Here is a 27567-nt window from a genome sequence, read left to right as displayed (position 1 = left end):
GGACAAAGTCCTGAACGCCTGGTGTCAATAAAAATAAAAAATAAAAATTTATCTTTATATAAAGGGGGCTTTCCGTGAAGTTTTCTTATATAATTCATCATCTATTCAATTCCAAGGAAGCAAAGCCCTCTCTTGCCCCCAAAGAAGTAAAAAAGCAACACCCTCTTGAGTCTTCTTGATGGAACTACGAATTCCTTATTCCTTTCCATCATGTCTTGCTACATTAAATCACCAAAGAAATGCAACTGCACTAACAAGGAAACATACGAAAAGAGGCAAGCAATGCCTATCAGTATTACCCTCCTTCGTTATCGTCTCAGCAAAGTTCAATGAAACACAAGTGAATCAACGACGATCAGCTAATTATCACCCAAGTATTTGGGATCAGAAACTCATTGAGTCCTTTACCACTCCCTACTCAGTAAGTCCACTTATTATATAACACTTTTCCACATTTACTATGACACATATATGCACTAATTATTTATATTTACTATAATGAATATTTGGTTGTGTTGTGTTGCAGTATGAGATCCATGCCACTTGGCTTGAGGGGTTGAAGCAAGACGTTAAAACTTTGTTGACATCCACAGAAGACAAAACTGTCTTACTGAGGCTTATAAATTCAATGCAACGGCTAGGAGTGGCTTACCACTTTGAGCAAGAGATAGATGAGGTTTTGAAATTTCAACGTCCAGATGTTACTAGCGATCTTTACACAACCGCATTGCATTTTCGGATTCTAAGAGAACGTGGTTTCCCAGTTAGCTCAGGTGATATTACATACCGTCATTCATGTAACTAGGGAATAAGGAGTGAGGATTTGTTAGGGCCAAAACATGAAAATTTTTGGGTAAATTATAAAAACCCTAGAAAATTGAAAGTCAAAGTATTTATCACTAAATGGCCAATATTTTGTTGTACTAAAAAAAATCAATTCGTGTTACTAAGTAAAAAATAAAAAATAAAAAAAAGGAGAAAATTTGAAAATAAAAACAAAAAGCATACAACAATCCTTTTAAGTGGATACGGATAGTGTGACATCACTCAAAATTCAAAGTGACAAATTTCTAAGAATATTAGTACTGATTGAACTAAAAAATTTAGTTTTTAATGTCTAAAAAAGCCATCTTATTTATTTTAATTAACTTACTTTTCACAACTTACCATACATCAATGCTCTTATTTTTCACAAGACAATCTCTCTCTTCTTCTCTGTCTCTCTATCTTTTCCCTCCCACAGCCACTAACCAGACCCACGACCCTCTCTTCTTCTCTGTCTCTCTATCTTCTCCCTCTCTTCAACCCATAGCCACCATCACGGCACAGCCACCACAAAACCAGTGAAGAAGAAACCATCGAGGAAGAACAAAAAAAAAAAAAAGTAGAAAAAACCCACAGATCTTAAAAATAAATAATAATAAAAAAGCTGTAGAAGAAACCCAAAAAAAAAAAAAAAATTAAAAAAAAAAACCAGCGAAGAACCACCCACTACCATCCACCATCACAAACCACCGAATCGACACCCATTGCCAAAACCACTGGAGACAGAAGAGAGGAGAGAGGAGAGATTGGGGTGAAGGTGAAGATGAGAGGATTGGCCAAAGAAGAGAGAAAAAATGTATAATATATGATGAACGAAAGGAACTCACCGAATATATATATATATAGCTACACTAGACTATGAACCATGACAGTTTACTGTAGCAAGTTTGTTAAATTTTTTAACAATAACACTATTGATGTAGCTTAGTGTTTGTTGTTTGTGGTGCTAAAAATAACAATTTGGTTTTTTAGCACCACCAATGCTAATGCTGATTCTAAACATCAAAGAAGTAAATTGTAATACCAAACACTTATGGGTCAAGTCACCACTTTATTTTTGGAGATATTATCATTTTGGATTCACTTTCAATTTGGTTCTCACTTTTTCCAAGCAATTAATTTGGTTCTATTATTTTTAATTTGCTGTCAAGTTAGTCCCTATCATCTACACACTAACAAAACATGCCTATTTGGCCAACAATTTGCATTGTTGGCATGCCTAATATTAGAATATTAAATGAGATGTTGACGTGTGTAAATTTTACTTGATACATTAGTGAAGATGGCAAAAACAAATGTCACATAAGATTTTTAAAATATTTTCTTTTGTTTACCATTTTTTTTTCATTTCTTTATTTTTTTTCTTTTAATTTTCTTACAATTTTTTTTAACCAAACATAATTTCATTTTTATTTATTTTTTGAAATTTCTTGGTAACCAAACATAATCTAGTTCAACAAAAGTAGATTAACACATATATATCAAATTGTTTCTAACCTTCAATTTGACTTTGAATCACAACGAATCTTATGTTAACAATCAAGAAAGATCAAATTAATTCCACAAATTTTAGCCAAAATCCCCAACTTCAAACTTATCCCCAAAATCTTCACCTTCAAACCCAAATTCATCACAAACCCAATGCTAACTTTCCAGCACCACCACTAACCCCCAAGGAGCCCCCCATTGCACATGGTTGGTTGGAGCAAGAGTGATTGTGTTAGAGTGGCTATAGTGTCGGAGTAGATCAATTTTACTTCTTCAAATTAATATTTCAAATTTGAGATCACAAACCAAACATTAGAAATGAAGAAACGCAAATCCGATACTGAAACCCTAAAAACCAAAAAAGAGAGTGAAAGGAAGTAAACATGTTGTAGAAATGAAGATATGAGAAATGAGAGAAGAAGATTGAGAGCAAGTTAAACGAGAGATGAAGATTGAGAATAAGATACCTAATTTATCTGTGTATTTGTTACCAATAATAATCGATCTATGGAAATGTTGTAGAGAGGAAGGTATGAGAAATGAGAAACTCTCTTTCCCATAATTTCTCTTTCATAATTTAAATTCTTTTTTTCCTTTCTTTAAAATTGAGAAATTGATATTTTTTTTTCATATAAATTCTAATGTCACATTTTTTAATTGTCAAATAAATTTTTTTTAATGATTTTTCCCACATAAGCTTTAATTGTGCCAATTATGCAAATCATTTGCTACGTAAGCATTTTTTCGTAAGTAATCGGTAGGTATTAACTTGACGACAAGTTAAAAATAAAAATGACAAAATTTACTATTTGGAAAAAGTGAGAACCAACTTAAAAGCGAATCCAAAATATAGAGACCAAAATGGAAATTTCACCTATATGTTTTTAGAATTTTTTTTTAAAATACTATCAGTTTTGGGTCATAAATTTGTAATCGAAAGTCTGAAATATTAATATATTAAATATACAAATAGAATTTTGGTTTTTGAAAGGAAATTCTAGGGGGGACCATTGCTCCCCTTAGACATAATGTGCTTTCTCCCAGAATCTAACCATATATGCAAGGTTCTTAAATTTGGAATATTAACTAAATTAGTGGGAAGGCATTGTGATTCGGAGCGTATGTTAAAGAATCATTAAAAGAATTATAAAAATTTATATATTTGATACAATCTAACTTCCATACTTTACATCTCTAGTACCAATCATCTGTTTTTAACAAGATTATATATTTCTAAGCACAAATGCTCAAAAGTCAATTACTATGGTACTCCTATAAAAACACTAGTTCCTTTTTTATTTGATTTGAGGTTCTCTTTATTAGCCTTGTTGGCTAAAAAAAATTGCACGACAGGTTAGAGGATAGAAAAGTAAAATAACAAAAAATGTAGAAAGAATATAAATATAATCTAATTAAATTTATTTTTATACCCTTATCACATGAAGAGGGGATATAAAAGATTATAATTAAAATGGGTAAATAGTAAATTTAATGTCTTATAAGTTTTTTCTTCCACTTTTCCCCCTAATTTGGAAGGATGGATTTTGGTGGGTCAAGCTGAAAAATACCACACAACCTCATTTTTCTACGTCCATTTTCCATCTCCCTTTTTCATCTAACCAAACGGACAAAAAATACTAATATAGTAGGTTAAAAGAAATATTTGGAGTGATTTGATCAAGAAAACATTTAACATGGAAAGACAAAAATGATAAAATAAAATCATTAAATTTGATTTAAAGAAATGAAATTAAAAATTCAAGGGTATTTGTTCTCTTGTTTGCTGTATTTGATTTTTTCAAAACAAAAACAAAAAACGAAAAAAAAAGAAGAAGACAAAAACTAAAAAACAAAATAATCCAAGTGCCAAATGCGTAAAGTAATCTATTACTCATCACTTTGGGGATCATGAAGAAGGAAAGGTCTTTAATATACGTTTGTATCTCGATTTTGTTTGAAGGGACTTTAACAATTCATTTCTGGGTGCATGATGGTGGTAAACATGCAGATGTGTTTGACAGATTCAGAAGCAGAGATGGGAGATTCATAGACAGCTTAAGCAAGGATGTGGAGGGACTTTTGAGTTTGTATGAAGCCTCGCACCTTAGGATGCATGGAGAAAATATATTGGAAGAAGCCAGGGATTTTAGTATCAAAAACCTGAATTTATTAATGGAAAAATTGGACAGTAATTCAGCTAAGAAAGTGAAACAGTCACTGGAAATCCCCTTATTTTGGAGGATGCCTAGAGTTGAAGCTCGGAACTTTATTGATGTCTATCAAAAGGATAATACAAAGAACTTGACCTTACTTGAGCTGGCTAAGTTGGATTACAATTTAGTGCAATCCGAGTATCAACAAGAAATCAAGGAGTTAGAAAGGTCGGGCTAATTACTTTGCTCCATATATAAATGCTTTCATGGAAACTTGCAATAAGATTAACATGTTTGAAATTTGATTCATCAGGTGGTGGAGAGACTTGGGTTTTAAAGATAAGCTAACTTTTTCAAGGGACCGAGTGATGGAGAGTTATATGTGGGCTGTGGGTATCATTTTTGAACCCCAGTTCTCCAAGTGCAGGATAGGCCTCACTAAATTTGTATGCATATTACAAGTTATTGATGACATGTATGATGTATATGGATTGCTAGATGAGCTTGAATGCTTCACCGATGCAGTGAAACGGTATCATAGAAACATGATCATCAAGGATACTACTTTATTTAATCTTTTTCCTAATCATTACCTTTTTTTTTTTTCTTTTCAGAATTTCCCAACCGTCACTTTGATGATAAACATTGTTCCTTTTATCTGTGTTTTTATTTCTTTTTCCTTTGTTATATTTTTCGCAGATGGGAAATGAAGGCAATGGAGGACCTACCAGAATACATGAAGATTTGCTATGTTGCTATTCTTAACTTTGCTAATGAAATGGCTGGTGATGTCATCAAAGATCATGGCTTGAATACTCTGACCTATCTTATTGAAGAGGTAAGCTAATTCTAGTTTCTACAAGGAAAAATATTGTTTCACGTTCTCTCACACTCCTTTGATATGTACACTCTGTACACATTATGGCCCATGGTTACAGCTTTGACATTATGGCCCATACACATTAATATCAATATCTATTGGGTAATGGATATCCAACCCTACCCGATCCAAATATTCCGGGTAATACCCATAGTTTCTACAGCTTTTTTTTTTTTTTTTCCTTTTGTTTTAGTTTAGTAATATTTTAACTTTTAATTTTTTTATAAATAAGTTAGTTTTTAAATTTTTTGTCTCACGTTATACAAATTAGCTTATAATTTCATGTATATAGATGAAATACATTTACAAATAAGCATAACTAAATGACTATTAAAATTTTATCAAGTTTATATATAATGTTTGTATATTTGGAAATATAAAATTACTAATAATAAAATAAATATAAGTTTATTTGAAAAAAATAATAATAAAAAATCAAAGAAGGTGATTTTATAGAAAAATGAATCAATGAGGTAATTTTATTAAGGTTTATTAATTTTGATTCTATGATTTTCTCACATAATAACTCATTGAGAATAAATTCAAATCGCCTTTTCAAAAAAGAATAAATTCAAATCGGATTACGCCATTCCATTGTAGTTTGCCATGTCAGATTTTTATAAACAATAGATTAACACTACCACACACGATCAACCCTCTTTTCAAATACTATCTTCAGAAAATCAAATTCTCAAAAGCTTAGGTTTCCTCCCTACACGCCACATATTCAAGAAGCCTCTGATGCCGTCGAGCAGGGAATCCTCTAGCGACACTACCGGACTTGAGGAGTCATCTTCTTCCTATAATTTCTTCCTTTATCAAAACCCATTTCACAAAACCATCCAATTTTAACAAATCAACACTTTGTTTTTAGATTTTCTTGAAGCTCCTCTTTTCTGAGTTTTTTGATTTTTGGATGAATGAAGCAGTCTTCAGTTTACAGTTGGTGTAGCTAGAGATGAATTTGTTGAAGTTGTACTTGTTACTACTCCTTGAAGAGTAAGGGTCCGTTTGGTTGAAAAGATAGAAAAGTGGGAGAATAGAAAATTGTGGGAGAATGGAAAATATTTAATTTTTCCTCATTTGTGTTTGGTTGGAGAGGTGGAAAAGTGGAGAGATAAAAAACTTTTTTGTTTGGTTGAAATAAAAAATGAGAGGATAAAAAATAAAGTTGGTATAAATTTACCATTATGTCCTTCCTAAATATATAAACAAAAAGGAACACATTTATTATTAAAAAAATTTGTATGGACACTTTAATTTTTATTTATTTATTTATAAAATAAGCAAATGATAAAAGGATATTAAAAAAAAAACAGATAAAAACAAACAAAAATAACCAAATGCGTACTGTGCAAAATTTTATCCACAAAAAAAAAAAAAACCAAACCAACGTGAACGTACTATGCAAATCAGAAGAAATTTTATCCAGGCAAAAAAAAAAAACAAAAAACAAAAAAGTTGGCTATTGGATGGAGAAGGGCAATCTTGTCCAACACACATCTTCCTCCTTTTCTCTCCCATTTTCTCTCCATTTTGGAGAGATTGAATTTTGGTGGGCTCAGAGAGAAAACAGCTAGGCCCTTACCACTTTTCTTTCCCCCTCCACTTTTCAACCAAATACCCTTCCCACTCATTTTATCTCCTACTTTACACTCTTTTTTTTTTTTTTTCTCATCCTCCCTAAAATCCACCCAACCAAACATACCCTAAAGGTGGAGGGTGTAAGTGAGTTTTGCAAGAATATGAAACTACTTACATCAAATTTGTAAAATGAGTAAAGATAAATTTTTTGAAGATGTTACACTAGCTTCAACGGATTCCTTTAATTTCAACAACGTTGAGGTGTTAGAGGTGTTGACTGCTTCTTGACTATGGCGTGAAGGGGAAGAAGCCTAGGCTTTTGAGGATTTTGGAGGGCAGAGAGAGGTCGGTTTGTGGTGAGTTATTGGGGGAGGGATGGGTTTTGAGAGAGGATGAGAGGGGGGAGAGATTGGTGGTGGCCATGGAAGGAAAATGATGCTGAGAGAGAGAGAGAGAGGACTCTAGAGTTTTAACTAAGTTATGATTTTGTGTGGTAGGGTGTATTTGGTTTTCTCTATATTGCTAATATGGCAATTACTCATTGGGAGCTGTAAAACCACCTTTTACGCCAAGACCAGACCAAATTGAAACTCTAATGGCTCGTTTGGTTTAGACATGACTCAGTTTTTATAAATCAATAGTCATAACTAATACCTCAAACTCATAACTCATAATCCAAACCCCATTATTACTCAAAAACTCAAAACCCTTTGTTTGGTTATAAAATCTAGTCACATATCTCAACTTTTAAGTTTAACTAGTAAGTTTCCCGTGCGATGCACGGCTATTGTTGTAATGTTTTATGTAAATTTGTTTTTGAAAAATATTATAGCATATTTATTATAAAACTTTGTTAGTAATGAGTTCATTATAAAAAGTAACAATTATAAATTGCACACATATATCTATTATAATTATTTTGTTCAAGTAATGAGCAATAATTAAAACAAATTGAAGTAATATTGTATAATAAAAGTTGATAAAAGCATATTAATTCATTCTATTTTATTGATTTTTATTATATGATGTAAAAAAAGCTTCATTACGATTTTTTTTTCTTCAATCTTTGTTATTGCGGTATGGTGATGCTTGTTATCATCATCAGTTTCTCCATCTTCAATGTTTGAAGTTCAGTTCATCCATATTTGTTCAATTTTTGAGCTTTCATCATTTTTTTTTTCTTTTGTTGCATCATTTGTGTTAATTACTAATGAATTGGCATCGAGAGACTCTTGATTGGATCTTATAAAGTTTGGACTTTGTCGCTAAGATTTTTTATAGTATTTGCTTTTATATTAAATTTCAATGATGTTACAGTTTTTTGTAAATATTTTTATTTTTTATTTTTGTTAATTTTAGAATAATGCAGCAAAAAGAATTAATATAGCATATTAAATTTTTTTTTTTCTTCCATACCTTTTTATCATTTGAAGGTGCATCAAAAATCATAGCAACTATATAATTTTCAAAACCATCCTTTAGATTGAATTCATTCAAATAAAGTAGAGAAATCAAATTTTTTTCAAATCTCGTGGGATTCGTTCTCCAATATCAATATTTTTACAATAATTTAAATAAGTAATACCTTAGTTTATTTTTTAGCAAGATCTCTTGTAGATTCATTTAGGATTTTCTCAGCATCTAGATCAAATATCACAAAATTTTTTTTGTTAGTTGCATCAAAAACTTCAATTTGAATCATGTATCTGAAGTAGTTTGCAATTGTATATATATAGTAGTTATAGTGAGATAAATATATTATAAACATTTGGAGGGTATGTAGTTAATGTGAGTGTCTCTAACTTTGGGATAGAAAGATTTATTTTTGTTTCACATTTTGCACACCAAAATGATTTTGCTTGTGATTTGACATTCCTTTCATAAAGTACGCACAAAATGTAATACCAACCTATTGTTGTATCAATGTTACTTATTATTGCAATACCTTAGCAGTTCACATCTTGCAAAGAACTTTGAAATTAATATGCATTATTTTTTTAATGTAAATAATGTGATGTATTATTATTTTTTTACGTAAATGATGAGTATAATTTGAAATGATTAACAAACGTGTTTCTTAAGATTTCATTCAATGCATTTTATCTTTACTATTGTCTTCATATTATTTAAAGATAAATCCTCCTATGAAAATGGTTTTGCATGTATTTTTTATTTTTCTTGTATAGGATCATGTTTTTTACCATTCCTATCATTGATTTTTTTTAAAGAAAATATTAAGTTAATGGCATTTTGTGAGATAGTATATGATATTTATTAGACTTTTTTGTTATTATAAATTTTAGAAATATGCACTTGTCAATTATTTCAGCAACATCAGGGATCTTAAGATTTATATATATTTTTGTTGCACTGGTCAATGACAGAAATTTGTCAACATAAATTGTATAGAACATTATTAATAGACAAAAGCATATAAAATTGAAATTGGGAAAAAATGAAGACATGATTTCATGAGAATGAGATTTTCTAGAAGTATCATCTATACGTGAGGGAGGAAGAAGAGAGTTTGTAAGAGAGTAAGAGTTTTTGTTTTGATTTACATGTGGGAAGGGTCAAACTTGGGTCATAATATGTAAGATAAGAACTGTGCTTGAGTTTTTCATAAGGTTTGGTCTACTTTTAAAAGGTAGTCCATTTTATGGTGAACAAATTTTGGTCTAATGGGTCTAATTGTCAAGAATAGCTCGTATTTTATTCAATATTAAGTTACTATAATCTATTAGGTAATAGTAAAAAAAACTTAATAAAAAGAGATAAAAAATGCTAAATTTATATAATGGTGAAAATAAGTTACTATGATCTATTGGGTAATGGTTAAAAAAACTTAATGAAAAAAGGTAAAAAAATGTTAAATGCAATATTAGAGTGCCAGGTGGCAAAACCTCATACATTCTCACATGAAGTCTCTACTTTTATATATATATATTGATTTCTGCCAAAATGGTGGAGCCCACACCACTAGCACTACACAGTGGGTTTATTGTTGCTACCCGCATCTTTCTCTTCCCCTCTTCCATATTCTCCCATCAGACAACCAAGAAAAGCAAAGCAGTCACTGGCTCTAATCTTTATCAATCTGCTACGTAGTGGGTTTATTGTTGCTACCACATTCTCATCTGCTTCAATCTTCTTTCATTTTCTATTTAATTTTCCCTTCATCAATACTCATTTATTGCTCTCTTCCCAAAAACCCATTTCACACCTCTCCCCCGTTTGAATTCAGATCGTCACTCCACTCCAAATGTCATATTGTTTTTCACTTACCCATAACCCATATTTTATCTCTACCCACTCGAAATCTCATATTTTTTTTCTCCTACCCACAGCCCAGGCTCCATTTCTCAACAAGCTTTCTCTCTCTCCAAAACCGGCGACTCATTCTTGTCTCACTTGAATCGATATTTTTTTCTCATTTGTGTTTTTCGTGATTGAATCAAATATTGTCAAACACAAACACAAACCCATTTCATGGCAAACACAAGACAATCTTGGCTCAACAGATTTTTCTCTCTCGCTTGAATCAAATATTGTCTCAAATGTTTGTGGGTTTGTGTTTGTGGACAGAGAAATGGTATACCAATTGAGCCAAGATTAGATCAAAGAGAAATGAGAGATTGTGTCGCAAGAGCCAAAAGAAAGAGAGAAAGAAGAAAGTTCCAAACGTTGAGAGAGGAAAATCTTATTTGTATTGAGAGTTTCGATTTGTTTAAGAGACAAGAGAGAGAAAGTGGAGTTTAATAAATACTGATAGAGACAACTCATCCGTGTGGATCCCAGATGTTGGTTATTTTTACAAAATTGTTATTGTAACTCAATTCTCATAACTTGATAACATCAAAAGATTGTTTTCAGTTTCCATAATTCAAACTCAATTTTTTGAGTATTGAGTTACGGAAATTGAGTTAAGAAACTAATCCAAAGTCCAAACACAACAAGTTCATATGGGGTCTACAAAATTTGGAAAATGAGTTATAGAAACTAAAAATTGGGTGATGAAACACCTAAACCAAACATGCCCTAACTTATTTAGCATAAAAAATTAAGAAATTAAATTGACATCTCGATTTTTATAGTATAGTAAATAGTTGCATCAAAATTAAGAAAATTTAATAAAACACATGACATAAATTTATAATCTAATTTGAAATCTAACTGGATTTTATTATAATTTTTGCTTTATATATATATGCATGATAAGTTACTTGAAATAAATTGTTCACAAAGAGACACACAATGTACACACTTAAACACTAGAAATTCACATTTGTTAAGACTCTCTACATTTAACATCACATGTTGGGTACAAATAGTGTATAAGGGGAGCGTGAGACGATCAAAGCCCATTTCTCAATACTTTGAAATTTTAATTGGAGAGAAATTTTTGGACACTGTTTTTCTTAATAATACAAGTAAAAAAAAAGACTAGGTAAAAGAGCACTGTTTAACACTTATTTAAGGAAATAACCTATGTGGATTTCTTCTCTTCAAGAGACCAGTCCCCACTCATCTCTTAACGAGATGGGTTCTTTAAGCATGCGTTCATCTAACTGAAGTTGATGCCGCCACTTTAAAAATTTTGGTCTACCTGGATCTTTGTCTTTTCAAGAGTCGAGTTCCAATTAAATATTAAAACATGGGACTCATCTTTTCAAGAAACGAGATCAATTTTTTTTTTTTTTTTTTGCTGAATAGAAACGAGATCAACTTAAAACCCAAGAATTGTCACTTGAAGTGATCATAACAATGTCTTTAATGTTGTTCTTGGCCTAGTTATTAGCTTTTCCTGCAGGGAAAAATAACTAAATTTGAAATATAAGTTGATCAAAACAAAGGGGGAAAAAAGAAGAAGAAAGAAGGGGAAAAAAAAAACAAGAAAATCATCTGTCTAAATAGATACTTATCAAAAGGTTGCTCATTAATTTATAGCTGAAGACAGAGAGACACCATGAAGAAACAAGGGAAGTTTGTTAGTTGGTGAAGAATATGATCAAAATTATGAGAAAATCAAATCTGGGTATTGAAGAGAGGGGTTTTTATAGTTATGGGATTTGGTGAGATTTAGGTGACTTTGGCATCAATTTATTAGCTAAATTTTTAGCTTTTATGTACAATTTTTTAAAATCTCAATTTTCTCATATTTTAAAGATTGATTGGAATAATATCATTTTCATGAGTCAATTATTAACTCTTTTTTTATACCTCAATCAAATTAGATCGCGTCAACAATTGTGAGATGTGATAGAAGTAAGATATTTTTTTGTCTCACTATATTTATTATTAAATAAACAATGAAGTCCCCTCTATCTAACTAAAAAAAGGTTAAAAAACTAAGGTTATGTTTGGTAACAGTTTTTGTTTTCTATTTTCAAAAGCTTGTTTTTGAGAATATAAAGAAAAAAAACAATTTTATTGTATTTTTGAAATCAAAAACATATTTGGTTAGTTGAAATTAAAAAAAAAAAGTTTTTTGAAGAAAAAAATAAAAAATACTAAAATATGTCGTTACTAGGATTTGAACTCTAATGCTAACTTATTAAATGAGTTAGATTCATTAAATTAAATGCATATTTTCATTGACTTTTGAAAATTAGAAATTGAAAACAGCATTTTGCATGTTTTCAGTTTCCTTCACAAATTGAGTTTTGAGAACAGTTTTTATTTTTTGTCCATTTTAGATTACCAAAAAAGAAAAAACAGTTACCAAACATACTCTAAGTTAATCTCTAAAAGCCATTGTGTGGGTATGATCAATGCGGTTTGGCCCTATTTTGTAACTCTACCTTTGAAAAACAAAAAAATTTCTCACAATTTTCTCAAAAATAGAAAATTGTTTTTGAAAATAGAATGTAAGATGAAAAAACAATTACCAAACATACTCTAAGTTAATCTCTAAACGCCATTGTGTGGGTATGATCAATGCGGTTTGGCCCTATTTTGAAACTCTACCTTTGGAAAAAAAAAAAAAACACATTTCTCATAATTAATGTCTGATTGGCGTGCATTATTTTTTATTGCAGTGGGCAACTCTCTGTAGATCACATTTAGCAGAAGCAAAGTGGTTTTACAGTGGATACATTCCTACAGTGGGCGAGTACCTGGAAAATTCTTGTGTTTCGGTGGGTGGTCCTGCAGCCATGTTTCATGCCTATATTCTGCTTGGTTGCACCTTAACAAAAAATTCTATTGATTGCTTCAAGAATGGCTCAGAGATAATATATTGGTCATCTCTCATTACTCGACTTAGCGATGATTTAGGGACTTCAGAGGTATGCTTGGTACAAATTTTGCAATTTAAGCTAGTCAAATATTACTATTTAATTTTTACCATAATAAGTATTAATGTACTAATTCTCTGTTTCTTTTATCCAAAGGCTGAGAGCAAGAGAGGTGATGTGGCAAAATCCATCCATTGCTACATGGTACGAGAAGGCATAACCGAAGTACAAGCAAAACAGTGCATAAAGGAATTAATCAACTATTCATGGAAAAAATTGAACAAAGAGAGTGCCAAAAATTCTTTGCCAAGATCAATGGTAAATATGTCACTAAACATGGCCCGAACTGCTCAGTGCATCTACCAACATGGAGATGGAATAGGAACATCGACTGGAGCCATTAAAGACCATTTAACCTCCTTAATTGTTAAAGCAATCCCTATTGAAGAAACTTGTAGTATGATTTGATTATAAAGATCCAACATGTCTATCTCTTGTAGGCTTCATGGGCTTGTAGTTTTTCCATTAATTGGAAGATTTTAGTAGGTGGTACTATGTGACTTCTTGTTCCAAGGCTATGAAGACAGATCGGGAAAACTAATGTTTAAAGATTCTTTAACCTCTGTCATAGTCTATCACATTGGCATTGGCTTGCAGATCATGAACAATTTCACCGCTCTAGCCAAATTCAACTCAATTATTAGGCAAGGTATTACTAACATGCTCACTAGTATTTTTGTGAACAAAATATATTAAATTAATGTTACGTCTCAAACAATTTGAAAATCATACAAAAATGTAGATCATATGCCATGCCCCGAACTTAATTATAGGAGCGACAAATGAGTTGTGATGCCCTAGATTGATTAAATATTTTTTGAGTGCATTGAGTCTCACATCAAGCATATATTGTTGGCTATATTAACAATTAAAAAGAGTCTCACCTATGATTAAACTAGTTTATATATACACACACACTAATTGCTAATCCGTGTGATGCATGGATTAGTTAAACAAAAATTTTAAATTTTCACTATGCTTAAAGTTATGATCACTTGAAAAAATAAGTAACAATTTAAGAGGGAAAAAAAAATACTAATACCAATAATGTTAGGTGTAAAGTTGTGATTTACAACTATGATTTTAGGTTGGCTTTAATTTTGTGTCAAATTTAATTGTATTTTTGTTCAATCATTTCCCTGTATTTTTTGTAGAATTTAATGTAAAGGTTGTGAGTAAGAGTTTGGTGAAGATCTATGAAGAATGAGATTTCACGACTAGCTAGCGACTGGCTTGCAAGTGCCAACTTGCGAAAGGCCACATGAGAAGCACATGCTGGAATCTGAAGAGTCTCATGCCAAGCTGGATTTTGCGAGTCACGTCGCGACTTAGGCCAAGTCGTGAGTGACCCATGAAACTCACTACCTAGAGCTTTTTAAAGTGTGTTTGTCACATACCTTTACCAATCATATATAAGCCCTCACTACCCACGAAATTGTAAGGAGTTTTTCCAAGGAACTTTTGAGAGAGAAAACCCTAGTTACACATTTGAGAGTTAGAGATTGTATACCCACAATCATCTATACCATTTCTCTAAAGTTTTCCTCTACTCCTACCTCTCCATCTACACATTTGTAGACATTCGATTTTGCACCTATGATTTAATCAAGAAAGATGACTGGAATGACCATTCATATACCAAAAAAAAAAAAAATCATTCTTGCATTACATGCATCAACTTGTTCTTTTATCACATGCATCAATTTGTTCTTGCATTGCATGCATCAACCTATTCATTGCATATCATAAAAATGATCTTGAAGTTCTAACAGTCGCAAGAATATGTCTGGTTTCCAAATTAGAACGTCGAATCGAAAGATATCACATGATCAAGTTTGCACGGTCTATATGCATGGTGTCTAGGTAGAGTCAACCACGCACAATTAATTCAAATTAATTTTGATTAGTTAAACAATTAAAATTAATTAAATAATTTTTTGATTGGTTGATAATTAGTGTTTAAAATAGGGATGCATGCAAAGGTCCATTCAACATGGGATTTAAGGGCCCATAATTCTTCCTCAAGGAGAAGGATGTGTTTATATTCAGTTTGCAGGTCAGTTTCAAGTTTTTGGAGGCAAAGGTTGTTACAGTTGTAGAGAAATTTTTGGATGCCCACAAGGTGAGCGAGAATTCTTTTTTTCCTGTGGAAAATGTTACCAAAGGCATCTGAGTTCCAAGATTTGACACAAGTAGTGAAGTCATCCATGGCTGCCTCGATATTTCTGGGGTGTTCTTACCAAGATTGATGGATGATAGAAGGGAAAGTAGGATCATTGAACCACATGGTTTCGAGGCAAAAAGGCTTGGGATCGAAGTTGTGCATGGTGGAGGGGGAAGTGTGGAGGAGAATGGGGTGATGATCAGAAGAGGTTCTAGGGAGATGATGCATATAAGCATCCTCGAAGAGAAGTTCCACTGCAGGTTTGATAAGGCTCTGTCTAACGCTTCATAACAAGACCACCATTTCTTTTGTTAGACCACGTAAACTTGGGTCCACTAAAACCTAAGTCTATGAGACTACATTTATTAAGGAGATCATTAAAAGTTTCAATGCGTCTACGACTAGGGGGTAGAGCTGAGGCTTTCATTGTGGGAGAGGATGTCATTAAAGTTTTCTACTAAGAGCCAAGGAAGGGAGTTGGAGTTTGCAAAGTCAACTACGTCATCCCAAAGATTGAAGTAAGTTTGTTGATTAGGGCTAGCATAAATGGCAGAGAGGATCCAATTGGAGTTGGGATTAGAGGCATATACTTGAACAAAAGTGTGGATGGCTTGATCTGTGACAGATAGGATGTCCAAAGCAATGTTTCTTTCATTCCAAAGTATCCAGATTCCACCAAGGAAGCCCACAACATCAGAGCAGCAAACATTCTTGAAACCAAGAGAAGAACTGATATATTCAGCTCTTTGACCGAAGATGTGAGTTTCCATGATAATGGCGATGTCAGGACGATGGGAGCGGTTGAGGTCGGAGAAGTTTTGGTGGAAATAAGGGTTTCCTGCGCCCCTACAGTTTCATATTAGGATCTTCATTAGAGATGGGTTGAAGGGGTTAGTTGACAAAGCTAGTTCGGACCTCCATGCTAGTGGAGGTGGTGTCATCAGGGAGCGTTCCTGTGGGATAATAATGGTTCTGTATGATGGCAGGGGGCTCTGACACTGGTCTATGGAGAGTCTGAAGCATGCAATCTGTGGTTGGACCATGCAGAGAAGTTTCATTGCCTATTCCCTCATGCACGTAAGATACAGAGTGTTGTTCGTTAGGGAGATGGTAGTCAGAACATCGTCTTGGGCTGCGGTGACATTCAGCTCAGAAGGAGTCGATGATGAGTTCAAGTTGTGGAGGGGGGTCAACGGTATTGATTCTTGGTTGTTGGGAGGGAAGTATATCGCCTGTGAGACAAAGGCCAAATCTTGAGTCACTAGAATGATCACATGGCCCAACGAGGTGTTTGGTGGCAAGGTGTGGGCTTGGGCCTTCTAAGTTCGCTCCACTTCCCTCTCTATGTGGGCCCGGAATGAGCTAGGGCACTATTGGATCCATCTGAGAAGGTGATTCCCAATGGGTCTCAAGCGGTTTTAAGAGAGCAAAGCCCATTGGTCTCTGTTTTGTGGGGTGAATAGAGTTAAGTTCGAGAGGAGTTAAGATGCATTGGTTTCTCTCGGCAAGCTCATGGTTGCTGGGGAAAGAGGTTTGGATGGTAGCAGATGGGTTGGGAATGGGTGGGGAGTTGGGAGGGATGGGAAGGTTGGAGGGAATATTTGGTGTAGGGTTGGAAACAAGCGAAGGGCTGCGTGTGTGGTCTTCATCATGGGAGATATCATCAACACTAGGGTTGGGGATTTTTTTTCTTCGAAGTGGAAAAGGCAGATGAGTTGCCTAAACTAGGAGTTAACGTGAGAGAAAATTTTGCATGATTATGGGAAGCTTTTGTCAATTTTGACGAGGAAGAATCTGCAGATGGATTAGACGTCTTCATCTAATTTTTGTTTGCTTTCTTGAGCTGTGGCCTACGGTTCAAAGGGTTTGGGATAGGTGAGGATGTGACATGCACTGTAGGAGACATTGGGTTGATTGAAGGGGTAGGGTGGGAGATGTCTCTGTCAGGGGGTGTGTGGGTGTGTGGGTGACTTTGTCACGTGCATGGGTGTGTGGGTGTAAGCTATCATGTGAATGGGTCACACGTGTTGAACGGGGCACACGGGTCTGTTGGTGTTGCTAGTTAACTAGGCCGCTTTATTGCGGACAGGTGGAGCCGGTGGCAGCTACCGGTGAGGATTTCCTGGGATTTGATTTCCTGTTTTTGACAATCATCCACTCCCCAAACTTGTCATTAGCTTTGCCGTCTTTTTCGACTTCGGGGTTAGGAGGGGGTGGTTGAGAGGTGATAGGACGTATGACAGATGGATAGGAGTTTGATTTATGGCTAACGCAACCACACTCAAAACAAAGGGATGAGATTCCTTCATATTGCATTCTCTACGACATGTTTCCAATCCGAATGGGGAATCAAGATCAATTTGAATGCAAAGTCTAGCGTAGCATCCCTTGATGTTATCTATAGTGCGAGCATCGATACGGAGTAGCTCTCCAAATTGGTTGCCTATCCTTTGAAGAATGGATCGGTCGTAGAACTTTATCAGAAGTTCTGACAAGCGTGCCCAGATGGCTGTGGTGATGAATCTAGCTTCAAAAGGCTTAAAGCCCGGTGTCCATTGCTTGACCGATAGGAATTGTCTACCTATGAACCAAGGCCCTTCATTGAGAACTTTCCAATAATCCTCTCTTAGTTTGAACCTAATGAGAAAGTGATCAAGTCCTAAGTCAATGATGTGGAGGTCACTTTGTGGTTTCCATATGGCCCGAATCTTGTGGTCGAAATATTTGAACCCGAGAGATTTTCCAAGATGATGATGGTAGATCTCCAAGGGGCACGTATACGGGCCTTATCTTCCTTGGAGAGGAGTATCTGTCTGTGGTGTTTTGTCATTGGAATCATCATCCTAATCAAATTCCATTTCGTCATCCTGTATTTGCTGGGTTTTTAAAGAACAGTCATCCCAATAATGGGTTGGTTCGAGCAGAGAATCTTTGTAAGAACGAATGTTGTGTTGTTGGCAAAAGTCTGGTGTCAAAGTTTTTTGCTTTTTTGTGCTCCGGATGAGGAGGTCAGCCTCCTCCAATGATATGGTCGTATCGCTTGGGTCTACTTCCATGGAGAGAACTTTTTCCATTATTCATCTTTGCAAATTGCAAGTCAAGCACCAATGTCTATACAGAGTTGAGAGCGTGATAAGTTATATTACACAAAACACACTTTCTTAAGAAAATGAGGGACAATTACTTCTTTGTATATATATTCATTTTTTTTTATTCTTAGTGACATGGACATTTAATAATATAATTAAAATTAATTCTTAGTACAATGAATATTACTAAAAACTAGGCCTGCTGCTTCACTTCTGGTCTATATAAGGGGATGCTCCCCCGGACTTTTTTAAGCTTCAAACTCAAACCAACCTAAATCAACTTGTTCAAGAAAGCCACACTCTCCTGATGGAACTAGCAATTTCTTACTCCACTCTCTCATGCCTCACTACATTAAATTATGAAAGAAGTGCAATTGCAGTAACAAGGACACATACAAAACTATACAAGCAAGGCCTATCAATTGTACCCTTCTTCGTGATCGTCTCAAAGTTCAATGAACAATTGAATTCAAGAAGATCAGCTAATTATCACCCAAGTATTTGGGACCACAAACTCATCGAGTCCTTTACCACTTGCTGCTCAGTATAAGTCCATTTATTATCCCCATCTATATTATATTGACACATTAATTATTTATCTGTACTATATGAATATTTGGTTATGTTGTAGTATTAGATCCATGCCACTCGACTTGAGGGGTTGAAGGAAGACGTTAAAACTTTGCTGACATCCACAAAAGACTTTAGTGTCTTACTGAAGCTTATAGATTCAATGCAACGATTGGGAGTGGCATACCACTTTGAAAAAGAGATAAAAGATGTCATTGGTATTCAAAATCCTGTTGTCACTAATGATCTTTACACAACAGCATTGCAATTTCGAGTTTTAAGAGAACGTGGTTTCCCAGTTAGTGATAGCATAAATAGTTATCTTATTGTTATAAGACAAATTAATTTTTCTCTTCAAATTAATTTAAAGAAAATTATTAATTTCCTTTATATCTTTTTATTAAATGTGAATTTTGACAAATCTACTATTAGATTACATTCTCTCATTATATCCTAATTCATACTTGCAAAATTTTAAGAAAATTAATGATCAATAGTTATGTCATCTTTCAAATTTTTGTATTCCTAAATTATCTATAAAAAAATATATATGTTTATAGATTGATTAGTAATAAACTTCCAATTTGAACGAAATTTGACATATATGTTAAAGAATATAAAAATATGTAATCTAATTATTAAATTTTGAAAATATGTAACCATATTAATTTTTTAGTGAGAGTTTGATTCGAAGAGAAACTTTGTTCATATGCACATATTTTCTTTTCTTTTTGCTAAACAATTCGTGGTACACAGATGCGTTTAACAAATTCAGAAGTAGAGATGGGAGATTCGTTGCCAGCTTAACCAAGGATGTCGAGGGACTTTTGAGTTTGTATGAAGCCTCACACCTTGGAACGTGTGGAGAAAATATATTGGAAGAAGCCAGGGATTTTAGTATGAAAAACCTGAATTCATTAATGGGAAAATTGGACTGTAATTCAGCAAAGCAAGTAAAACAGTCACTGGAAGTACCCCTACATTGGAGGTTGCCAAGAGTTGAAGCTCGGAACTTCATTGATGTCTATCAAAAGGACAATACAAGGAACTTGACTTTACTCGAGCTGGCTAAGTTGGATTACAATTTAGTGCAATCCGTACACCAGCGAGAAAATTTAGGAGTTACAAAGGTAGCGATTACTTTCATCCATAATCTTCAATGGAAAACCTGCAATCAAATTATAACGTTTAAAAATTGATGCATTAGGTGGTGGAGAGACTTGGGTTTGACAGAAAAGCTAACTTTCTCAAGGGACCGGTTGATGGAAAATTATTTTTGGGCAACGGGGATCGTTTCTAAGTCCCAATTCTCCAAGTGCAGGACAAGCCTCACCAAATTTGTATGCATATTAACAGCTATTGATGACATGTGTGATATATATGGATTACTCGATGAGCTTGAATGCTTCACTGAAGCTGTGAATCGGTAAAATAGAAATATATTTATCAAGGATACTATATTTTATCTTGTGGAAACCATCACTTTGATGATAAACATTTTTCCTTCATTTTCTTTTTCTTAATCGTTGTCTTCTTCTTTTCTTATTTCTTTTTGCAGATGGGAAATGACCGCAATGGTGGACCTACCCGAGTACATGCAGATTTGCTATGATGCCATGCATGAGTTTGTTAATGAAATTGTTAGTGATGTGAGCAAAGATCATGGCTTGAATACTTTCCCCAATTTTATCGAAGAGGTAAGCTAATTCTATAATACTTTGAAACTTTAACTGGAGAGAGGATACAAAAGTTTTCATAATATTTTTCACAACTTTTTAATGTGTCCAATTGTCATTGAAGCATTAATAAAAAAATAATTAAAAAAATTTGATAATTCAATAGTTGAAAAAAGGAGATTTTTAAACCCTTGACATTTTCGTTGAAAATATGAGAAAGTATCTATTGAACCATGAAGTTCTAGGCATCAAAAAAGAAAATTGAGAAAATTAGTAGATACTTCCATAGTACGGAGATTGATTAGCATAAATATCCCATCATGCACAATTAATGCCTGATTGGCATGCATTATTTTCAATTAGAGTGGGCAAATCTCTGTAGATCATACTTAGTAGAAGCACGGTGGTTTTATAGTGGATACATACCTACAGTGGAGTACCTAGAAAATGCTTGTATTTCAGTGTGTGGTCCTGCAGCCATGTTTCATGCCTGTATTCAGAGTGGGTGCACCTTAACAAAAACTTCACTTGATTGTTTCAAGAATGGGTCAGAGCTAATACATTGGTCATCTCTCATAACTCGACTTAGTGATGATTTAGGAACTTCCTATGTATGCTTGCTTGGTACAAATATTTGCAGTTTAATCTAGTCATCAAATATTATTTAGTTTTTACTTTTTACCACATTAAGTATTAATTCTCTGTTTCTTTTCTTTTATCTAAAGGCTGAGAGCAAGAGAGGTGATGTGGCAAAATCCATCCAGTGCTGCATAGTACGGGAAGGCATATCCGAAGTTCAAGCAAAACATTGCATAAAGGAATTAATTAGTTCTTCATGGAAAAAACTTAACAAAGAGAGTGCCAAAAATTTGTTGCCAAGATCAATAGTAACTATGTCACTAAACATGGCCCGAACTGCTCAGTTCATCTTCCAACATGGAGATGGTATTGGAACTTCGACTGGGGCCATTAAAGATCATTTAACCTCTTTAATTGTCAAAGCAATCCCTATTGATTAAACTTTTAGCAGGATATGATTTGGAAGATTCAATGTCTTCTTCTTCTTTTTGGCTCAAAATTCAACATGTCCATTGAAATATGCTATATTATCCTAAGCAAGTATTTAGAACCCTTAAAACAAAGTTTTATGGCCTATCACTTTTAATACTAAACTAACAACTTAGTCCAATATACAAGTTTAGCCAAGTTTCATATTGCAAGCAAGATTAAGAACAAACTAAAGCAAGTAAAGAGCAATATGAAAATTTGGAAAATAAAACAAACCACACAAAAACTGTTAAGCACCTAGAGAATTGGGCAGAGAAATTGAACTGTGGTAGATCACTTCGAGGGGATTTGGACCTCTTTAAGGAGAAAGAGAGAGTAATCACTATATTATTCATCAATAGTAGCTACAAGTAATGCTTGCCCATTTATACAATCCATTGGTACTAACCCATAACCAACCATCACTAACTACCCCAACTAGCTACTAGCTAACCCAACTGACTAGCATTGCCAGCTGTCACTTACAGTTACAGGTGTCTATCAAAAACATCAAAACGTGTTTTCAAAGAGGAAAACACGATCAATCGGGTGGAAAAAACCTCTCTACCGACCACCCATTGAAAAACACCACTAGTATGAATAGTTGCAGTACATGGATGACTATAAACCGTTCAAGCTTATATTTGTCTGTGTACTTGAGCCTTCCAAGCTCTAACTAGCAACCAACTTCCCCAAATCTTTCTTCATCTAGCTTACTAGAGTCACCACCGTTGAGCCACCAACAGAAAGCCATCAAAGGATTTGGATTTGGATATGGCTTCTCAAGTTTCCATTGTCATTCACTCACTCACAATGTCTATGTATATGGGTGAGAATGGTGGTTGTAGAATCTTAATCAATACGATGTAGGAGATGGAAAAGAGAGGAATGACTTTTGGTTTTTTTTTAAGGAAAAAAGCTATCTCTTTTCATACACTTGATAGGCTTCATACTTCTATCACTCTTCTAGTTTCTAGGGTTTGTTCAATCCTTATTTGAAGCTTTTTGCCACGCCTCACAGTTTTGTGTGTGTGCGCGCGAGCGCACTAGCAGATAAGCAGTGGACATGTGAAGTGCAGAGTACAAAGATCGTGCAACTTGTGACCTAGTCGCATGGTAGTTACGAGGTGCATGGCTATGCTCTCATCCAAACACCTGCCACGTGGATCTTGTGGCCATCTAGGTCGCCTCTTGGTCGCTTGATGGTCACGATATCTCTAGTTGATGCATCTTCCAACCTTGAAGGAAAGGCTAAGTATGATCTACCCAAAATGCATATAAGTCCAGGAAAAATATATCAAACATAAAAAGAATTACAAACAAATTTGTCACTGAATAAAGCCAACAAATAAAATTTAAGATTCCCTTAATAAGTAACAACCACCGCCGGGTGTGGCTTATTATGGTAAGAGTCCTTGTATTGGTTCACTTGGTGAGCACTTCAGATAATAACCCCATCAAGACCTCAGTGGTACATGTGGTATAACTTATTGCTCTCATGTGGCGTAGAATCAATGAGTCCACACCGGAGACCACATGACATCTTTTGACTTTTAAATTGGTTGCTCTCATACCATGATAAGTAGCGTTCCAAAAATTTAAGCTATTAAGAAGTCTAAAAAAGTTAATAATTTAACTACTTTTCTAACAGAGTTCAACACAAGCCTGAGTTTGCACGTAGCCTTTCCTAAGAGTAATGTTGAATCCTATAACTTGTAAAAGCCCGGCAATAGTAGAAGCTTCACAGAAGATATAAAACTTAAATCAGAAACTTGACATGTGGTGTACCATATCACCCTGACCCGGCCTTATATGTAATGAATTTTTTTTCATTCATTCCGTCATTTAAAAATAGTATGATTGCTGAGGTACCAAAAAACCTTAAGCTATAAATTTGTTCCGAAATTTATAGAATATAAGCTGCTGAGACCACAGATTAACAAAGAATCTTTATTGGCTGCATCCAAGATCAATAAGACAAGTAAATGCAAGGAGAGTAAAGGATGGATTAAACTGCAGAAACCATGCAATATGGTTTCAGCGTGAAAAACAATAATTATTTGCGTGAAGGGAAGATATCACCATCTAACATTTTTCCCCGTGGTTCACATGGCAATAGAAACTGAAATGCCATCACAGATTGCTAAAGAACAACTAAGTAAAGATTTCTCAGAGGAAAAAGTCAACAATTCTCGTAAAAAAACTTCAGCAGCTGTTCATCATAATCCAAAATGCTTTGAAGCATTGATGAAAAAATGGTACAATTCATCATTTTGCATTATTTTCTATACCAAACAGAACGCATGCCTAACTTCCAATGTTAAAGGGAGCCCATCCCCTTCAGTGATGAGCCTTCGCTGCTTTTGCTTCTGCTTTCTGATGAGACTTAGCCTTTGCCTGAAGGTAACAAAAGTTCAAAAACAAAAATAAACAATAAGCATATGTAAAATGACTTTGTTGTGTTTAGACAAAAATAAATGACAAAGAACGGCCAAAACAGCATATTCATAGAAACATAAAGAGAAGCATAAGATTGTCATTCCAGAGAGCCCAACATTATCTTTGAACTCAAGTGAAATGGAAGCAACCAAAGGTGGTGAACAACCTTTATCTTTATTGTAATGACACATGCACCAGGTGGGTCTTGAGCCCACAATCTCACCCTCCACCATGCTCTTGTAATGGTAGGAGCTACCATTTGGGCTAGAGCTCATTGGCAATAGCAATCAGAAGTGAACAACTTTATGCAAGAATGCACAAAGCAAAAACTTCCAGCGAGGAAATCACCTTATTGGGATAAGATAAATCGCTATTGCCATAATTTTAAAGGCAACAAAACTATCCTTTGCAAAAATATCACCATATTCGTTCCTCATAATCTCTTGACTAATAAAAAGAAGTTCTTAGATAAGTAAGTGATTTCTTAAAAAAAAAAAAAAAAAGCACAAAATGGGGTGCAATCCTAATGCATAAAGGAAGAGCGAAAAGGTTCTCTAATAGAGAAAAGTTCATAACCCCACTTTGCATTTGCCCTTAGCTTATCGAGCTTCTTTTACTACTACCTTACAACAACCTTACAGTCCATCAACCAATTAATAATAATACCTTCATATGCATTGAAAGTTGCCATTAAAGAAGCTTCAACAACATATGAACCAAGCTTCAAACCCAATAAAAATAAAGGCTGAAAAAAAATTTTTGTTGGATCTTTGCAATTTCATGAAGGTTCCACTTTCATCCTCAAACTTGTAAAGTTACATTTTTGCCATGGAAAATTTTATTAAATGGTTTCAGTCGATTCAGTTCTCTCCTTTCATTCATTATCTGTTGAGACATGCCAAGTCCACAACATTTTCACAACTAATCCGAGCTGTTACTTGTTCTAATTTAGGCTCACCACTGAAATTACTTCTTTGCCCGCTAGTAACAGCCAATAACAATTTGCCAACAATGATTTGTTGTGAACAATTTGTGGACGTATCATTACTCTTTTCCGTTAATTTAATTCCATACCACCTTAGCCTTTTAAGGTGCCACTTAATGAGTGACCCCAATTGGTCTGTAGCCAATCAGTAGTTTTGGGACTAAGGTTTTGTTGTTGTACGCCATATGCAAATTCCTTTGCAGTGTATGGTATAACGAAATCGACAACTTTTTAAATTCAAAGATAAAAACTACAACATTTAAAACTTTGATAGAAATTTTATAAAAAAAACCCAGAATTAGTCCAAATGTTAAGTGTCAGAAACTGAAAGTATATATATTTGATGTTTGATTATCAAAATTGAAGTGTCAGCTATGCCTAAACTCTATAAAGCTAAGAAATTTGATGGTAATGAAATTAAATAAAATATAATTTTAAATGCAATAAATAAAGCACTAATCCCAATCGAACAAAGCAACTATCAAAAGCAAAATTGATGAGAGTAGTACCTTGAGGTATTTGAGCTTAATGCTTCCGTAAACGACACCAAATGAAAAGGCCGAAGCACGCGCCACCTATTAAGTACCAACAACAAAAAAAAAAAAAGTAAATTACAAAAGTTATTTAGATTTGAAAATTTGAGATCTATTTTCTTGGAAACCAAACAGAGAGAGAGAGAGAGAAATTTATATACCAAAGCGAGAGTGCTGGTTCCTGAATAGAGTCCTGGAGGCGGCGCCATGGCAATTGTCTTCTTCTTCTTCGGATTTGTGAAAGAGAGCAGAGATAGAGAAAGTTGAAAAAGCCCTAGAATTGGGAGAGAGAAAGAGAGAGAGAGAGAGAAAATGAGTGTGTCACTGTTTTTTACCATATAATAAAGGGCTTGATTTGCTGCGGTTGGGCCTATGAGTCTACAACTGATGCTGTGGCTTCTAAATCAGTCAACGACTTATAGGATTTTTTTTTTTTTTGGATTATTAGTTTATTACCATCCATTTCAAACATTTCTTTCTGAAGACAAAATACTTTACCAGTTAATTTATCACAACAACTAATTAGATTAGTTTATCTTTCTTTGAGCAATGTTACCTATACAATTTTTATTCACATACAAAAATTGGGTCTAGTACTCCTTTGAACTTGTCATAAACTTATGATTATAACACATGTCCATTTTTTATCGTATTAAAATGAATTGTTTTTCTCCTTATTGTAGGCTTCTAGAGCTCTTCCAGAACCTAATGATAACTTTTCAGTTAAACGATATCACTTTCACATGAATTCATCACTTACACTAGTTTTAATATGGTTTAATTAGTGATCACAGTAGTGGATTTTAACTTTACCAAGAATGTATTTTCTCTAGATTTGGTGTTTTCTTTCTCTTCAAGAACCTAATGATAAATTCTGAGTTAAACGATATTGCTTTCACATGAATTCACCACTTACACTAGTTTTATTATGGTTCAATTAGTGATCATAGAAGTGGATTTCAACTTTACCAAGAATGTATTTTCTCTAGATTTGGTGTTTTCTTTCTTTTCCTTCGACTTCACTTGGCTTACTAAAGTATGTGTTTAGCATGGGTTGTTGATTTGATAATTTATTTCTATCTCACATTTAACCAAGTAAGTTACAAAATGCAAGCTAGTCAAATACAACAACAAAGTGTGTTTCTATATGTTATATTAACTACTTAATTGGAGTCTCTCCAAGGTGTTCTCTCCCTAACAAACTTTTACAAAACTACTTTCTAAATTCAATTAATTCAAATTAAAAAAACTAAATTGCCAATATACAAATTTCTTAGAGCATCCACAGCCCAAAATGCTATCCTATCCTACTTTACTATCCCAAAAAATTATTTGATCAATTATATAATACAATTTTACAATATTCCAGCATCCCAACTTTTATTTTATAGTACAACACATTAAAATAATATTTCTACACGATAAAATAATATATCTCAAAACCCAAATAAAAACAAAAACCCAAAACCTAATGAGAAATGAAGAGAGAGAAGAATCAGAGATAATATTATAATCATTTTTAATTGTACAATCTTGCTACAGTACCATCCTAGAAATAAGATGGTTCTGTAGCAACATTGTAAAATTTTTTACAATTTGCACAATTTGCAAGCTAGGCTGGAGCATCACAGGCTGTGATGGTAAAATATATCAAATTATAGGATATACAAGCTGGGCTGTGAATGCTCTTAGAAAACTAGAACTTTTTTAGACTTTATATTCCAAAAATCGTGTAACTTATTTGACACTTTTTAATAATTTTAACAAAGACGTCCATAATTCAAATCCCTCTTATTCTTATGCTGTTGTATTAATTGGATTATAGGATATACAAGCTG

At 33.8% G+C, this 27567-nt stretch overlaps 2 protein-coding genes and 1 pseudogene across 2 annotated transcripts; 2 read left to right on the top strand and 1 right to left on the bottom strand.

The window, feature by feature from the left end:
- Nucleotides 1-107: 107 nt before the first annotated feature.
- LOC142642906 (putative terpene synthase 9) lies at nucleotides 108-13789 on the top strand. Its single transcript, XM_075817347.1, has 7 exons — nucleotides 108-421; nucleotides 527-773; nucleotides 4322-4694; nucleotides 4780-4998; nucleotides 5166-5304; nucleotides 12969-13217; nucleotides 13323-13789. The coding sequence occupies exons 1-7, from the start codon at nucleotides 179-181 to the stop codon at nucleotides 13632-13634; spliced, it is 1782 nt and encodes a 593-aa protein (XP_075673462.1). The 5' UTR covers nucleotides 108-178; the 3' UTR covers nucleotides 13635-13789.
- Nucleotides 13790-18786: 4997 nt separating this feature from the next.
- Nucleotides 18787-21744, top strand: LOC142642317 (putative terpene synthase 9; annotated as a pseudogene).
- Nucleotides 21745-23754: 2010 nt separating this feature from the next.
- On the bottom strand, nucleotides 23755-26071 carry LOC142643487 (uncharacterized). Its single transcript, XM_075818143.1, has 3 exons — nucleotides 25891-26071; nucleotides 25706-25771; nucleotides 23755-24169 (listed from the first exon to the last, which is right to left on the bottom strand). Exons 1-3 carry the CDS (start codon nucleotides 26065-26067, stop codon nucleotides 24113-24115), a joined length of 300 nt encoding a protein of 99 aa, XP_075674258.1. The 5' UTR covers nucleotides 26068-26071; the 3' UTR covers nucleotides 23755-24112.
- Nucleotides 26072-27567: the final 1496 nt, after the last annotated feature.

This window comes from Castanea sativa, chromosome 7, assembly GCF_040712315.1.
Source record: "Castanea sativa cultivar Marrone di Chiusa Pesio chromosome 7, ASM4071231v1".
NCBI lineage: Eukaryota > Viridiplantae > Streptophyta > Magnoliopsida > Fagales > Fagaceae > Castanea > Castanea sativa.
This window is presented reverse-complemented; position numbering and strand designations above follow the sequence as displayed.

Bases quoted from the DNA above. Each gene is read 5' to 3' on its own strand.
- LOC142642906 (XM_075817347.1), top strand. From the start codon at position 179: ATGGAACTACGAATTCCTTATTCCTTTCCATCATGTCTTGCTACATTA. The intron at 422-526 runs GTAAGTCCACTT...GTTGTGTTGCAG, and splicing joins CCTTTACCACTCCCTACTCA to TATGAGATCCATGCCACTTG. The intron at 4,999-5,165 runs GTATCATAGAAA...TATTTTTCGCAG, and splicing joins TTCACCGATGCAGTGAAACG to ATGGGAAATGAAGGCAATGG.
- LOC142643487 (XM_075818143.1), bottom strand. From the start codon at position 26,067: ATGGTAAAAAACAGTGACACACTCATTTTCTCTCTCTCTCTCTCTTTC. The intron at 25,772-25,890 runs GTATATAAATTT...GGTACTTAATAG, and splicing joins GAACCAGCACTCTCGCTTTG to GTGGCGCGTGCTTCGGCCTT. The intron at 24,170-25,705 runs GTACTACTCTCA...TGTTACCTTCAG, and splicing joins TTAAGCTCAAATACCTCAAG to GCAAAGGCTAAGTCTCATCA.